This window comes from Phaethon aethereus, assembly GCF_964289735.1.
Source record: "Phaethon aethereus genome assembly, chromosome: 3".
In the NCBI taxonomy this organism is placed as follows: Eukaryota; Metazoa; Chordata; class Aves; order Phaethontiformes; family Phaethontidae; genus Phaethon; species Phaethon aethereus.
The window spans coordinates 82,756,908-82,772,097 of record NC_138576.1 but is presented as its reverse complement, the minus strand read 5'-3'; the positions used below and the strand labels follow the sequence as shown (position 1 = coordinate 82,772,097).

Genomic DNA, 15,190 nt, shown 5'->3' with positions numbered 1-15,190 from the left:
TTGATTAATCATAGGATAACTAAACTCATATATAAGCACCACTCCTATTAGATCTGAAACTCAAATTCTTTTGAGCTGCACAGTGCATTTCTTCCAGCTTTTTAATGCTAAGTTTGATGTTGTGGTGGGTGTGACAGTTGTTCACATATTGCATCTCCTACGCATGCAGATCTGGAACATCAGCTGTAGCAGGTGTGGGTGAGCAGCGTGGTCAGGGGCATCTGGCCATCACTTTGGTATGTTAGAAGTACCAGCTGTCATCTTTATGTGACGCTATGAATGCAAGAACAGGCTCAGTCTGGTTTCACACGGCCTTGTCTCTCAACATCAACCAGCTTCTTCATCACAGGAGATACTGTTAGAGCCTGCAGGCTCTTCTCACTACAAATATGCTGTCTAATAAGGACTGAACTCAAGCAAGCCATCTTTCAGCAAGCGTAATTCAAAAAGCTGTCACCTCCATCACCTATTTTTGCATAAGGTAGGTGAGAACTCAACACCTGGAAGACCTTTACCTTCTCCTTCCAAAGGAATGGACCTGGGTACATGGGGCAGAGCAAAACTGCAAGAAGCCTGGCTTGCTATGCAGCAAAATTTGAACAATGAACCCCTGCCCGAGACTACCTGCAATTTTAACAGGAACAGTGGAGACAGTGTCCAGCAGAGCCCAGAAGAATAAAAAAAAGGAAGTTTCATAATGACTAAGAACATGATGTTAAAATGTGAAGTATCGGTAGGATCTATATTAAGATGTAAGAGAAACGTTCGTTTTTATGACAGCAAAGGATTCTAGGAAGCGAAATACAATTAGAGAAACTAAATGCTGCAGCAGAGAAGAGCAGGTTAGGAAAAGGTTATAGCACAGATTAAAAGGATTCAGTAGAAACAGAAATCTTCAAAGTAAAGTTTTGAACAGCTTTCGTTATACTTGTTTCTTGCTCCTTTTCTGATTAAAGTATTGTGCTGAAGCATTCTCCCTTTAGCTGCCCATTTCAGCTTAAAAAGAAAGAATCCCGTCTCCGTTTTATCTTAGGAAGAAAGCTGACATTAGAACAATTGGTAGCTCACTACTCAATGTCAAGCCGCTCCAGGTCAATACTCAAACCCCTTTTGAGTCAACTGTTCAGCAAAAGACCTGAAGAAAAGGCATGGTTTGTATTTTAACATTTCACTCACTCAACTGCAGTATCTGCCAGTAAAATGCTATCAAATGTTTCTGCTTCAGCATACAATGCAAATGGCTGCTTTTAGAAAGAAACTAATGCCCACTTAGTTTCTTTTCATTGCTTCAGGGAGTTTAGCCAACAGCCAAAAAGAACAGAAGAGTTAAAAACTGGTAGAATCTCAACAACAGCATTAACAGTGTCAAGTCCATTTCATATTCCTAGAACAATTTCATATTCAGTACCCACTTCAACAATACCAATTAAAAAATAACCATAGCTGAATATTTTACACCATCTGTCCCAGAGAGAAAGTAGGTGCTTGCACTGTCATTTGCACTTACAGAGCTCAACATGGTTTGTGTTTACCCCAGCCTAGTGAGATTGTAGGATTAGGTACTTCTGGCTATACTCCCTCCTCTCTTAACCAGAAATAGCTGTGCCTTGTAACAGAGAGAGCCACAAGGCTCTTTAATGAAATAGAATGAGGACAAAAGGGAAGAAGGAAGTGAGGCCAGTGCAATTTTCAGGACACACAGATTCATGACAACCTAGGTGTGATTCTGCTGTCAAGGCAAGCATTTGGCTTTATTTTCAAGGCAGCTAATGAGAATAAGTTTCATGAATTTGAGGACAGGACACCAAAAGCTGCAATACCCACGGCAGAGAAAAAGACATAAAAAATTGAAATCTTACTGTTTAGTACATATTTTTGTTTCTAATCCTGAAATACTAGGAACCCCATAACAAGGACCTAAGTGAATCTAAGCTCAAGGTAACACATTAAACTCAGGAAAAAAAAGACTTTCAAATAGAAATAATAGACTTTGTGACTTTAAACTTGTTACTGTAATCTCAGTACTCCTTAAAGAATGAATAGATTTTGGAGGAAAGACTAATCAAGGACATCAAGACAAATGCAGAGCATTTGTATCCCTGACAGGTCACCTTAGAACTGTTTTTAGTGGGTGAGCTTCTAAGATATTACTTACAGGATAGTTGAATTTATCTGCTCTGTTTCTAGCTAGGAACTTGTTAATCAGCAGCAACAGGGATGAGTAAGAGCGTTAATGTCCTTCTTTACCCAGATCCTTGACTGACAGACGACTTGTCTGGATGAAGATAGGTGACTTCTGGAAAGAGATTGTCTCATTTACTACTAGAACATTGAACTAGAACAGAATGTATGATCAAGACACTAACAGGCAATGCTGGGCTGATGAGCGTACTAGATAGGATTTGTTGGCCAGAATAGATCTGAAGAGGAGTATACACAGAAAGAGGAGTATATATAGAAAAAAGGGCAAAGTCATGCACTTACCGACCAATAATGAGCGTTTTTTTCTCTAATTATCTGCTCAAATCAGAGACAAATCTCTTGTATTGCAGAAAAGTGACGCACAACTGACTTCTAAAACAGTGGCTTTCTAGGTAGCATTAGGTAGGTTTTTAGGTATCTTTAGTGGAGATAGTGACGTATTAGTACCTTTGAACAAGAATTGTAAGACCTTACTCAGAACTCTGTGCAATTTGCCACCAAAAAGTTGATCCTAAGATGGGAAAGATAGAGAACTACTACTAGAAGAAGTAGGGGTGTATTCTTTCAAGGGAAGATTGTGAAGAAACCAGTTACTTTCTCATTTTTAGCCTAGGGAAAAAAAAAAAAGAAAGAAGCAAATCTCCTCAATATACTTGAGACAAATATTGGGAAAAGAGAAGACCTAAGTGCTAATAGTGCTCTTTGCAAAATGAAACAATTTTGCAATGTTCACAAAGTAGTGAAGAAACAACCTTCTGATACCCAGCCCATGAACTGGACAAACATGGAGTAGACATTCAGTTGTCCTTTCTTTCCACGACATCTGTTACATAGTCATCAGTTATTGCAGACGTCTGGACTATATCTTAGCTAGGCTTACTCCAGACCTGTGCCTGTCTTCCTCCACATATCCATCCTCATGGTGTACAGCAGTTTGTGCTGGCATTCAGTTGCAAAGAGGCTCTTCATACCTCACAAGAGTCATAGATGAAGGCAAGTACAAACCTAAGCACCATTGGATGACACAGCAACTAAATGCCTCCAAATTGCAATATTGCTAAGCTCACAAGTATTTGGGTAGTGTTTTATCAGGCATCCCTGGCGTAACAAAATTAGTGTTTAACGCACAGAAGGAAGTTCACAATGAGTCACTTGTTTAGGGATACAAGATTCATGGACACACAACTCATTACCATAGAAGTGAGGGTGAGAACAATACTTTTAGTAAGAGTCAAGTGTGCCTGGGCCACTCTCCTGGGGTGAAGGGAAGTAGTTCCACCTTAAAGGATCAGGAGGCCTTCTGTGAGCATACAGCTCCTTCCCACAAGCTTTCTCCCTCCTCCCAAAGCTGAGGCAGGAGATGCAAGTGGCAAGTCTTCTGCATAGCACTCCAACATACAGCTTGCCACAAAACATCTTCCCTAGTGTTTGCATTTATCTTAACCAATCTAAAACAAACAAAAAGAGTGCTGGAGGGAACCTCAAGAAGTCCTTTAGTCCAGGCCTCTATCCCCATTCCGCACACACATGCTGGGTGTCAGTCTATTACAACAGGTTAGTGACACTTCTTAGGTTTCCAGTGATGCACTTCATGACTTCTGCAGCACTGCACTGTCTGAGAGTTTCTATCATGTCTGATTTAATTCTCAATCAATTCAATTTATACCTGTTATTTCTTATATTCTGTTTCCAGAGCAAGAAGGCAGATAATTACCTTTCCTACAGTAGCCTTTACTTATCCATACGGTCACTTAGCTTGAAAACAGAATGCTGAAAGTCAGTACATTTTCTGCTTCTCAGTCCTTTCTCTTCACATTCGACTATTTGTTCCTCACCTGGGTTGGTGACCCAGACTACCTCTCCTAAATGGCAAGCCAGTCTCGTTGCAAGTCTCATACACTCTTCCATTTAAAGATCTGGGGAGGATATTTGCCTTTTCACAACAACATGACACTGAGTCACATTTGTCTGGTGTTCAGCTTCAACATCCAATTCCTTTTCCACCTAAACAGTTCTTCCCCTTCCCCTCCATTTTCCACTTGTGCTGTTAGTCACTGCTGCCTTCACACTAAGCATTCCTCTTGCACTGTGCCCTTTTTTCCCCCCTGGGCTATTTCAGGTTGTCAAAAGCCTTGCAAATTCTCAGCCTGTCCTCCAGTGCACATAAAATCCCTCCCAACTTCATGGTATCTAAAAGTTTAATAAACAAATTCAGTAAGTCCACCTCCATTCAAGAAGGCAATTTCAAATTCTCATTAAAAAAATTTAAAATTCTTCCATCAGAACATTTAAGCTTTTGCCAGATCTTTATGCAACACATTTTTTGAGATACTAGGCCAGACCTTACAGAATTCAAATGGAGACAGAAACAGACATTTGCAGTAATGACAATTTCAGTGAGAATACCTGGTAGCGACTAGATTCTATTTATTTGGTCAGATATTTCCATATCTTGCCTGCTTCTCTCCCTTACATATTTTAATCTCTGCAAGAAAATGTTTGTTGCAATAGATATAGCATAAGGCAAAGCAGAGTGCAAAACTCGGAGCTAATAATGCAGAGATGGCTCCTGCCTCAAGAAGTTGCCTCTGATTCATTATAGAAAATGAGGAGATAAGTCTAATGGCGAGCGCAGTGACGGTGGTGGGCCTCCACAATGCTCAGGTAGCTCCTAACTACACACAACCACTCCAGGCAGCAAAACCACAAGCTGTTACCTTGTTTCGTACACAAGAAATAAACAAAAGTAATCTGGACCACAAGGGTCCAGTTGCAGGGTACCTATGAAATAGAAAGGCCTATCTATGGCAGCAGCCAGGCTCTCCATGGCTGAAGGGAGGGCTGGCTACCAGCAGCCCCAGCTGTAGGGACACGGAAAGGAGAGCCCAGAGCAGGCATGAAGTGGTCTGGAAGAGCAGCCCAAACGAGCAGTGCCAAATTCCTTCTCAACACCTCTTTTGTGGAAAAGTCATTACAGAAAGTCATGGCTTTTGCCAAAGAGTTTGTTTCAAGGAGCTGTTGTCAGTGCCCCAGGGGGACCACCTGCCCAGCCCCCCGGCCCATTGCAGCCCCTGGGGCCATCAGTCCCTGCCCCAGATATGCCCCAGCAGCACTGGTCTCCAGCTCCCCACAGCCCTGCCCAGCCACAGGCTCTGCCAAGACAGGCCCACCCATGGGCCCACATCCCAGTCTGGCCTTGGCCTGTCCCCCGGGAGGTGCCCAGTCCCCAGGCCTGGAGCTGCCCCAGTGCCCTCGGCTGCCCTGCTCATGGCTGGGGCAGTGGGACAGACCCTGACAGGGCTGACAAGGCCCTGCCCTGACAGAGCCCCATAGCATCCAGCCACCAGGGAGCCTCCAGGCCCCATGGGCCACAATGACAGAGGGCTGCTGGAGGGGTCTGACAAGCTGTTTGAGACTATCTCTGATGTCAGTTTAAGTGTGAGTCATTACCCAGTAGAACAGAAGCAGATGAAGAAAGGCCTTTTTTCAGAGGGTCATTCCTTATTTATCAAGTACAACCCCCTCAAGTGGAAAGAGCAGGATGTTGTTTACTCCAAAACCCATCACTCTTTTCCCAATGGGGGAGATTCGTGATACGCTTAAAGCCTCCTCCTTTTCTGACCCTTAAATGAAAGGACTGAGACTACTTGCAGCAATGTTAACACCATGAAAGTAGCTACAGATCACTCAAAGGCACTCCAAGCCTTAGTGCTTCATTTCTTTTAATCTCAAAGCCAATGACAAAAGGGAATTAATGCAGATCTCACAAGCATAAACCTTCAGACATTGTATTTTACTTCACCTCAAACCAACCAATAACTATGTAACAGGACAAGTTTGTAAGTAAGGAATAACTATGATGGCTAGAAATGAAGTCTTCAGTTTAAGGAGGTCTTCTCATTTAGTGATCCCATTCAGGAATGCAGTCCAACAAGCTAGAAGCCTTTTGAAAGGCTACATAAGAATTTATGACCACATACATATTTATAAACCATAATGCGACATATCCAGCATGATAGATGTAAGAGTGTCTTACATTTTTCAAGATCATCTTGGGAATCCCTCGCCCCAAACCAAAGGTGGTTCGTTTTCACGAGGCTGCTGCAGCAAGTGAAGGTTTATGAACCACCACCCTGCCCTCTGGGGAAGGCTGGCCACCTCTTGCCTTGCAGTCCAGTTGAACTGTTTCCCCTGTACTGGGGCAGAGTAAGTAATATTAGATCCCCATCCCAAATGCCATAAGCCCTATGCATAAGTGCATACATGTATGAGTTTCAATACACATACCCTCTTCAAAGTAGTTTTTCTAGGCATGACCTGACATGATTACTGTTGCCCAAGCCCTGTATCAGCAGGGTCCATCCAGCAGCACCGTGACATCAATGGGACTAACCACAAGCCTACAGCTACACACTGACCCCAGACTGCACACCTACAAGTGCTACCCACTGGGAAGTTAGTCAGCATTTGCCTTTCAAAAAAAGCAGAGATTACTATACGCACTGGATAGTCAGACTTTCCACAACAGTGAATTTCATAAGTAACTTTATAAAAGAAAGATGTTCTCATTTGTTGCTCCAATTTAATCTTTCAGACACACCCACCTCTCTGCCATATTTTATCAGAAATGAATCACAGTTATAACAGCAGCTGCTTTAAGCCTTTTTTCTGTTTTTTCTTCACTAGAAATAACACTTCCATTTGTGCCCACAGATGGGCTTGCTCTATCTTATCTCAGTCCAGTAATCTTCCGGTCCAACACACAGCTAGTTCATCCCATCCATTCAGACATACACAATATTCTTTGCTTCTGTGTCTCCAGTATATCCCTCTCTGACGTGATTTTTGCATCCTTACAGTGTGCCTCAATGACTACACTTCAGTTTGCCCAGTTTTCAACTGCACAGCTACAGCTTTGTATGGCTTGGTGAATAGAAGTTGCTTGGTTTTTTTCTTTGTCCTTCTCAACAGCAAATGTAGTTGGTCAGTACAAGTCATGTGAATCCCTCACGCTGTCCAAGAAAGCAGAATCGAAGGCATGTTTTCTATCATGTGCCATTAATACCAGTTGTCTTCACAGAAAATCAGGAGATAATCCAGGAGTAATTCATACAGAGCCAAAATAAGCTAAGGAGCCTTTTAAGCTTATTTCTAAGCTTATTATCATCATCCCTGGAAACATTCAAGGTCAGGTTGGATGGGGCTTTGAGCAACCTGATCTAGTTAAAGATGTCCCTGCTCATTGCAGGGGGGTTGGACTAGATGACCAAGGAAGGTTGGAAGGTCCCTTCCAACACCAACTATTCTACGATTTCCCTGCAGTCTCTCAATCAAGGAGCTCTGGCTTCGTTTTTAAAAGGCCCACTTGGTTACGTGTGCATTCTTTTTCAGACAGAGCTAGTGACTGATTAACATCCTGTTCTTTAAGGAATATGAAGTAGGAGCTTGGATAAGCTCCTAGAAAGGCCTTGCCACAAGAAAGTGAGATGTCAAATGCTAGTATTCTCATGCATTCCTTTTGAGTCCATCTGCTCTGTTTTCTAACAACATGCCCAATTTTTGTCAGTATTCTGAAGGATGAAGTATTTTAGGGATTATATTCCACTGACCTCTAGATAAGATGTGTAGCTGTATCCATAATTACTTTCCCTTTGGGAAGTACCTTGTATTTCCAAACTGCTAAATCTATCTACTCCAGAAGCTTGAGCATGGGAGGGAAACAAAACACCTACATGAACAAGCACACCTAAGAGAAATTTCCAGCTTCTTTTAAGTCTATGGCATCCAGGACAGCTTCCTGTGACCTAGCAGTCTATACAGAATTAGCAAGTCAGCTCCACTATTAGTGTCCTCATTAGACTCAGCAGAGAGGCTAATTTCCTCTCCAGGTTGACTTAAAGGTATGCAGACAAGGAAATTGTTTGCTGTACTGTTTCTGTGATGTTGACTAAAGGACATGAGCAGCTGTAGGAACCAATCTGCTTCTTTTAAATGACCCCATCAATAGCTGCAAGGGGAAAAGACTCATTTCGTGCAGTAACAGATCTAGGAGTAAATATGCTTTTTCTCTGTAAAAGGCTAGACGGTGTCTGCAGAGAAGACCTTGATCTGCAGTGCTTATAGACTTTGATGTCTCAAGTACCAAAGAAAACCAGTTCTTCATATAAAAGCAGAGAAGCTGTTTTTTCTCTGAAGTTTATGAACACTAGGTTATTCCCCAAATGCATGTTTAATAGCAGAGGTATAGGCAAAAGAAGAAAGGGAACACAGACAGCTAAGTTGCACTAAATTTTAGAATCAGTAAGGTTGTCATGTCATGCACTTGATTCACTTCAGTGATGATGGAAGCAGGAAAATGTGCTCTAAATCCAGTAAAACCACCTGAAAAGCACATTTAGATTTTATAAGATATACGAGATATTAAGCCTTTGCATAATTCACTTATTTAGCAAAATTAAGAACCTTTAAGTCATCCTATAAAGGCTCTGCAAAGTAGCAGTATACATCTTTATGATGTATTTATCTTATCTTCTTAGAAGTGTTGTGATGCTGTCATTATAAGTAATTTCTACTTAGAATGCAAGAACAGATTACAGAAACGCATTTCTTCCTCTGTATTTTGCATGGTTATGCAAGTCAAAAGCATCTAAATTCTCTGATGACATAAATAAGCAAGAACAAGTCACATCAGTGGCACTTTATTCACTTACAGTCAGAGAATTTGGCCCAGATATTTCTGAAGCAGAATCTGCCATAAGCGACTAAGTAGCTTTCATAGCTTTTCTTCCACCTCTGGAATCTTTAAGTGTTGACCTCAATCTAATAAGACTAAAGCCTTCAGATTCTTTTCAGGACTTGAACCAAGATCACCACCACTGTTAGATGGTGGCATGTATGTGGACCCTCTTTCATGGCCCAGCCTGACCCAAGAGCTCTTCCTCCAGGCTCCCTGCTGCTGGAACGCTGCCTTCCCATCTGCCTTTCCACATGCTTGGGAAGAGTATGCGCGTTGGATCTTCCCCTACATCCTGCAACGACTTTCCACAGCTCTCTGCCCAGTTACGATTATAGCCATTCAAATAACAGCTAAAAGCCTTACCTGTATCACTTTCTTCTCCTTTGATTATTTAACTTCAACTGAATTGTTTAGCTCTGCTAAACTATTTAGAACACAGGTCAAATGAACTCCATGCTATATCAATATATATTGTATTGTACGATTCACTAGAGACTAACATGAAAGAACTAAATTCGTTTTCCTTATTTAACATTCATAAAATAACAACACTACTGAAAAAAATACAATCAAGAGTGAAGTCTCATCAGCTGATGTGCAACCAGACGCTTGTGATTAAACAAAAGAAAAACTTTTTTTATATGTGAGGGTGGTCACAACCTGGAATTTAAAGCTGTGTCTTGCTTCCTTGACTTTAGCTGGAACATGAAGGCTCATTTCATCTCTCAGATAACACTCTCTCCCTTTGTGGAAAAGGTCATCTCTCATGTGGCAGCTGTGATGGAATAAATGACCGTTTCCCATAACCTGGTCTTTCTAGAAAAGAACATTCTTGTTTAAAAATAAATAAATATTGAAAACTACTTTAAATATTCATTTTAACCTCTTCAAGGTGACAAAGAGAGCCTGATTGCTAGACATGGTCTATGCAACGTCTCCCTGAGCGCATACTGTTCTACTGGAGTGTGCTCTTCAAAGATGGCAACTTACAACACGTTTAGACTTTCAGAGAAATATTCTGGAAATCCATAAAGCACTAGTTACACTCTCTAAATGCAACTTGAAGAGGAGCTACTGTGCTCTTTCAGCAAGGAACATTCTTAAGATTTTGTCCTCGGGTCTAGGCTTAAGAACAGGGTTTGGGGGGGTACATAAAATGAAGAAAACAGTAGCACCCATTGGCTGTAACTTTGAGGACTTCAGCATTAACTTTCCCTGCTATTGCTGCCCCCCTAAAACATTGTCCCTAACTATAGGAACTGCTTTTTCACCTGAGGTCAAATTTTCTGGTCACTAAACTATATAGATATAGGAAGCACTGGACCCTAGGAAGAGAATGCCAGCTACCCCAATTCAGGAACATCAAGCTGCAGCAATACCAGGATATTTGCCCCTTCTAAGACCTTCCACGAAGACAGACCAGAACTAATACTGCCTTTATCTATTACGGAACATTTCCTGGCCAGATTTCTGAGCTAACAAGGAAAGGTACCACCCAGAACCACACTGCTCTTGAAGGAAGGAAGACCACACCAATTAAGTCTGAGGCAGGAGTGACCAGAAATGAAGGGTTTGCATTGAGTTACTAGTACTTACTAGCTTGTCACTAAAGTAATAATAGTTGCTCGCCCTCTCCATTTCAGTTATGCTTTCCCTGTCCTAGCAGGAATTTGTTCTTTTACTCTTTCTGCACTTCCACAACTAGCTGTCCTGCCCTCAGAGTAAAAGAAGCCAGAAGAGCCCCAACTATCCCTCCTTTCAGAACTAAAGTACTATTTGGGCAGAGGTCTGACCTCCTTTCCTAGAAGCATATCTATTTGTAGGTTCACTTCCCAGCAAATCAATTCTGCTTCCCCTTCACAGAGAGGTTTGGAGAGAATGAGAAGGGAGATGCTAAAACATGCCTGGATCCAAGGTTTGATCGTCATCCTTTTAAACACACATGTTGACCTACCCATGGACCTGCTGTAGCCAGGCACTCTTTGTGAAGGGAAGGCTCTTCAGCTACTGCCTCCAATAGGATACCACCTATCCACTACTCATATCCCAGTACCTCAGAACTCTTATTACTGCTTTGACATTTGTGATAGGCACTCAAGCTCCCTTGTTTCCTCAACTTATTTTAATGAGAACCCTACAGTGCCACTAGTTAACAGTTTAAAAATCAGGGCATTACAATATGGTTGGAACAGACACAACAGTAACTGGAGATCCCTGAAAAAGGGACAGAAAACAAAAGTCAGGGACACAAGCAGCACAGCATTGCATAGCGATGCTGTCCAGTCACTTCTCTCCTCACACAGAAGTCAATTCAGACCTTTCCCAGTTTGTCAGAACCTGCCACATGGCAAAAGCAGGCATCACCACAAACACAAGCAGTGACTGACTGCAGATGAGGACATACTGAACCATCAAACTGCCAGCAGCCCCCAGCACATCTGGGCCTCTGGTATATTTTTGAGATGAAGTATCAGTTAACCTGTCTGTGCTCAGGACTAGTTCTAGGGATGGATACAATACTTTTTTAAGACATCAGTTTAATATTGAGGATGGGGAGGGAAAGGCAGTATTAAGTAATTTAAAAAAAAAAAAAAAAGGAAGTGATAGTATTTTCTACTTCTAGTTAAAAAGACCACTAGAGTTTTATAAGTGGCTCTTCATTTTTGTTCTTGGGAGCTTTAGCTCATTCTCATTAATTTAAACCTTTTTCTCCTCCTCACCTTCCCTTTCATGAAGGGACAGTCTCCCAAACCAAACAGCGTGACACTAGCTTTGATCATAGTCTGATTCAAGGATTTATTTGCAGCACTGATGTAGCTGAAGTCACATGAGACTTTAGTCCACAGGGACATTCATCTTCTGGCTGAGATGATGTCAAGTACTTGCCACTAGGATTCTTCTGTTGAGATTTTGACCAAAAGGCCACACTCAGAAGTTTTGGTGCTGACCAAGGATACATTTTATCTCACTCGTGAAAACCTCTTCCTTTGAAGCTCAGAACCTAAGAAAGAAAGCATTCTTACATCCAACGCATCTGAACTGAGAACACAGTTCTGCTAGTGCTCTCTGTCTGACCCTGCATTTCTTGCTTGTATTCCATTAGCGACTGAAAGATGTATTGTCACTGCAAAGGACTGCTGTCTTCACCCCAGTGGAGACCTTTTCCTCAGCAGGTATGAATTCAAACTCTTGGGTCAGAACAGTGTCCAATGAAGTGACAACAGTGCAAATATGAGTATGCCTGGTGTGACTCCAATTATGATATATGCATGGCCTAAAACCTGTCAATCTACAAACTAGAATTATAGGAGCTTAGGTATATACAATGCCTGGAATTTGAATAGTCAAAAAAAAATCTACATGACAGAGATCTTCTCCATCTATTACTAGGAGGAAATACTCACAGCAATACCCATACACCTTCCCCAGACATCTACATCTATTTCTGACAATCATAGATCAGACTCCTTTATTTCAAAGGAAATATGAATTCCTAAATTAATAGGTCATCAACTTAATTATTTTCCAAACCAGCATTAAAACACTAATCCCAGTTCCATCTATGTTAAAATGGATATTACTATAAAGTAATGCAGAAATAAGCTAGCAAAGGCAGAGAAATTAAGTGATAACTGATGCTGAAAGAGCATCACACCATAAAGCCTATAGTCCAGAACCTGATCTTAGATACACTTATGAATAAGAATCATCAGAGTTCTTTAAAGAGGCACGTAAGCTTGATACTTAAATATTTTACAGTGTCTAGCTATTTGCAGAGGTAGACACAACTTCTATTTGCACATCTGTCAAGAAGCATGACAGAACTTTCTCTGGGCTCCAGTGCTAGCTCCACCTTACTCCCCCACCCCAAGCTGCTTCCTCAGATCGGTTTCTACCTGTCCCACTGCACAAATTTCAGCACACTACACCAAGTCTAGCAGCACTCTTCTGCATGTACCTTTTCATAGCAAAATGAAGGAATTAAACACTACACCAAAAAACCAACAGTGAAGACAAGAAACCTTAAGCTGGGCAAGCCATCAGCTCAGTTGGAGATGACAGCAATCATCACATCCCATTCTGAGATGCAAGCGTTTTATTTCACATCACAGCTCTTTGTAACCATTAATGTTTTTGAGCAAAGCCTTGCCTACACAGTCAACTTGGTTGCTGGGGCCTGCAGACAGATACGTTATAATGGCTCCATAGGAAAACCAATGGTGCAACTTGCTGCACAACCCAGTCCACTGAGATCTCCATGCTGTGCACTGCTGCTGTAGGTCACGTCATGTCAGTTCACCACTCTCTTGGTATTCACTCTGGCCAAAAGCCGTGCAGGAAGGGTTAAGGTTAGGGATGGCTGCACAGAAAGCCTTGCAATCAGAGGGAATCCCGTTCTCAGAGCCCTTCCTCGCCGCACGCAGCCCAGGTCTGAGGCTTTCCCCACCTGCAGGGACGAGGAGGCACCGGCCGCCCCAGAGCACAGCCAGACACGGGGCCTGCCGCAGCACACCCTGCTCGGGGGGAGCCTGCCCGCTTCCCGCGGGGACCCCGGGAGCTGCTGGCGCTCGGAGCACCGCTACAGCGCCGGGGAGGGGACGCCTGTGACTAAGCACACCGGCCCTCCCTCGCCCTCCTGCTCGCTGCCTGGGCCAGGGTCTCCCCGCACCGGCGTGACCGGCCCCGGGCACCAGCGGCCCGGCAGCAGGGCCGTTCCCGGGAGGTCAGCGGGCAGGAGGCACCTGCCGTCCCCGCCGAGGCCAGGGGCCGGGCACTAAACCAGGCCGACAGCCGGGCCCACAGGGGCTTCGCTTCCCCGGTGCCGCCCGCTGGCACCCCCCGGCTCCACCGTCCCCAGCCCCGGCAGCCCGCCCTCCGCCGTACCGCTGCCATCCTTGAAGTGAGGGGGTGGGACGTCTCGCAGCGAGCGGGTCCAGCCCCCCTTCTCCGCTTCCTCCTCCTCCTCCTCCTCCATAGGGCCGGGGCCGCCCGGGACGCCGCTGCCGCCGCCGACCTGCCGCTGCCGCCGCCGCTCCGCTGGGGTGGCTGCCGCCCTGGGGACGCGGCGCCGAGCGGCCCTGCCCCACGGCCCCGGCCCCTCCGGGCGCCCCTCGTCCTCCTCGTCGTCCTCCTCGTCCTGGGAAGAGGCGGCAGAACGGGAGTCGGCCGAGGTGCTGTAGAAAGGGTTCCCGCTGCTGTCCTGGCCCGACTCCCCGAAGACGTCGTCCGAGATCTGCAGGCTCTCGTAGCGGCTGCGGGCCGCCTCCAGCAGCGACAACGCCTTCCTCCGCGCCGGCCCGCCGCCGCCCTCCGCCATCATCTCGGCCGCCGCCAGCAGCCGCCCGCGCTCCCCTCGGCCCGGCTCGGACGGGTCCTGCGGCCGCAGGCAGCAGCCCAGCAGCAGGAGCGGCTCGGGCACGGCGGCGGGTAGACAGGGAGTGGGGGGAGCCCCGCCACCGCCGCCGGGACTGAGCCCTGCCTCCCGCTCCCGCCCGCACCACCCGCCCCTGTGTGTGTGCAGGGACATGGGGGGAAGGAGCCAGCTCAACATCTCCAAGTACCACATCCAGCCAATTATCGCGGCAGTCCGCGCCCGGGAGGTGGGGTTATATGGGAGCCGCCGGCCAGCGCGGGCCGCCCACCGCCCGCCCCACCGCCCGCCGCCGCTCCGCCCATTTAAAACCACAGCGCCGGCGACCGCGGGACCGCCGCTGCGCCCCGCCGCCGGAAGGGGGGTCTCTGCGCCTGGGCCCCGGCCCCGGCCCCGGCCGGAGCTGTCCGCCCGCCCGCGGTCCTGGAGCCGGGTAGGGTAGGGGCAGGAGCGCGGGCCTCGCTGCCTGCACGCCCGTCAGTAGCGCCCGGTGGGCGGAGAGGGGGGTGGAGGGCTCCCGCGGGCAAGGGGCCGCCGGCGGGGCCGGCTTGTGGCCTCCCCTTCCACCCCCCCCCCCGCAGCCGAGGCCCCCCCAGGGAGGAGGAAGGCGCTGAGGTAGGGTCTGGGTGGGTCGGGGCCTCGATGGTGTGACCAGCTCGTCGTGGCTTCGCAGCAGGTGGGGGCGCGTCAGCAGGGACATGGCAGTAGGGGCCCTGTTGTCGCTGCCCCAAAATAGAGCACAGAGCTCCAGCGCCGGGGCGGACCTTGAAGCAAAGCGGGGAGGTGCTGGAGCACAGGACTGCGAGGCACCTGGCACCTGGGCACCGCCAGACAGGTGCTCACCAGCTGCCAAGCCTGTTGTCCGGCTTGGACTCCAGGGA

The 15,190-nt window shown here is 45.9% G+C and overlaps 1 protein-coding gene across 1 annotated transcript in view; it reads right to left on the bottom strand.

The window, feature by feature from the left end:
• PGBD5 (piggyBac transposable element derived 5) overlaps window positions 1-14,952 on the bottom strand; it is a 68,776-nt gene extending 53,824 nt beyond the window's left edge. Inside the window, exon 1 of the mRNA XM_081998291.1 lies at window positions 13,823-14,952. Coding sequence (XP_081854417.1) covers window positions 13,823-14,504 — 682 coding nt within the window. The 5' untranslated portion in view covers window positions 14,505-14,952. The remainder of the gene's footprint in view (window positions 1-13,822) is intronic.
• Window positions 14,953-15,190: the final 238 nt, after the last annotated feature.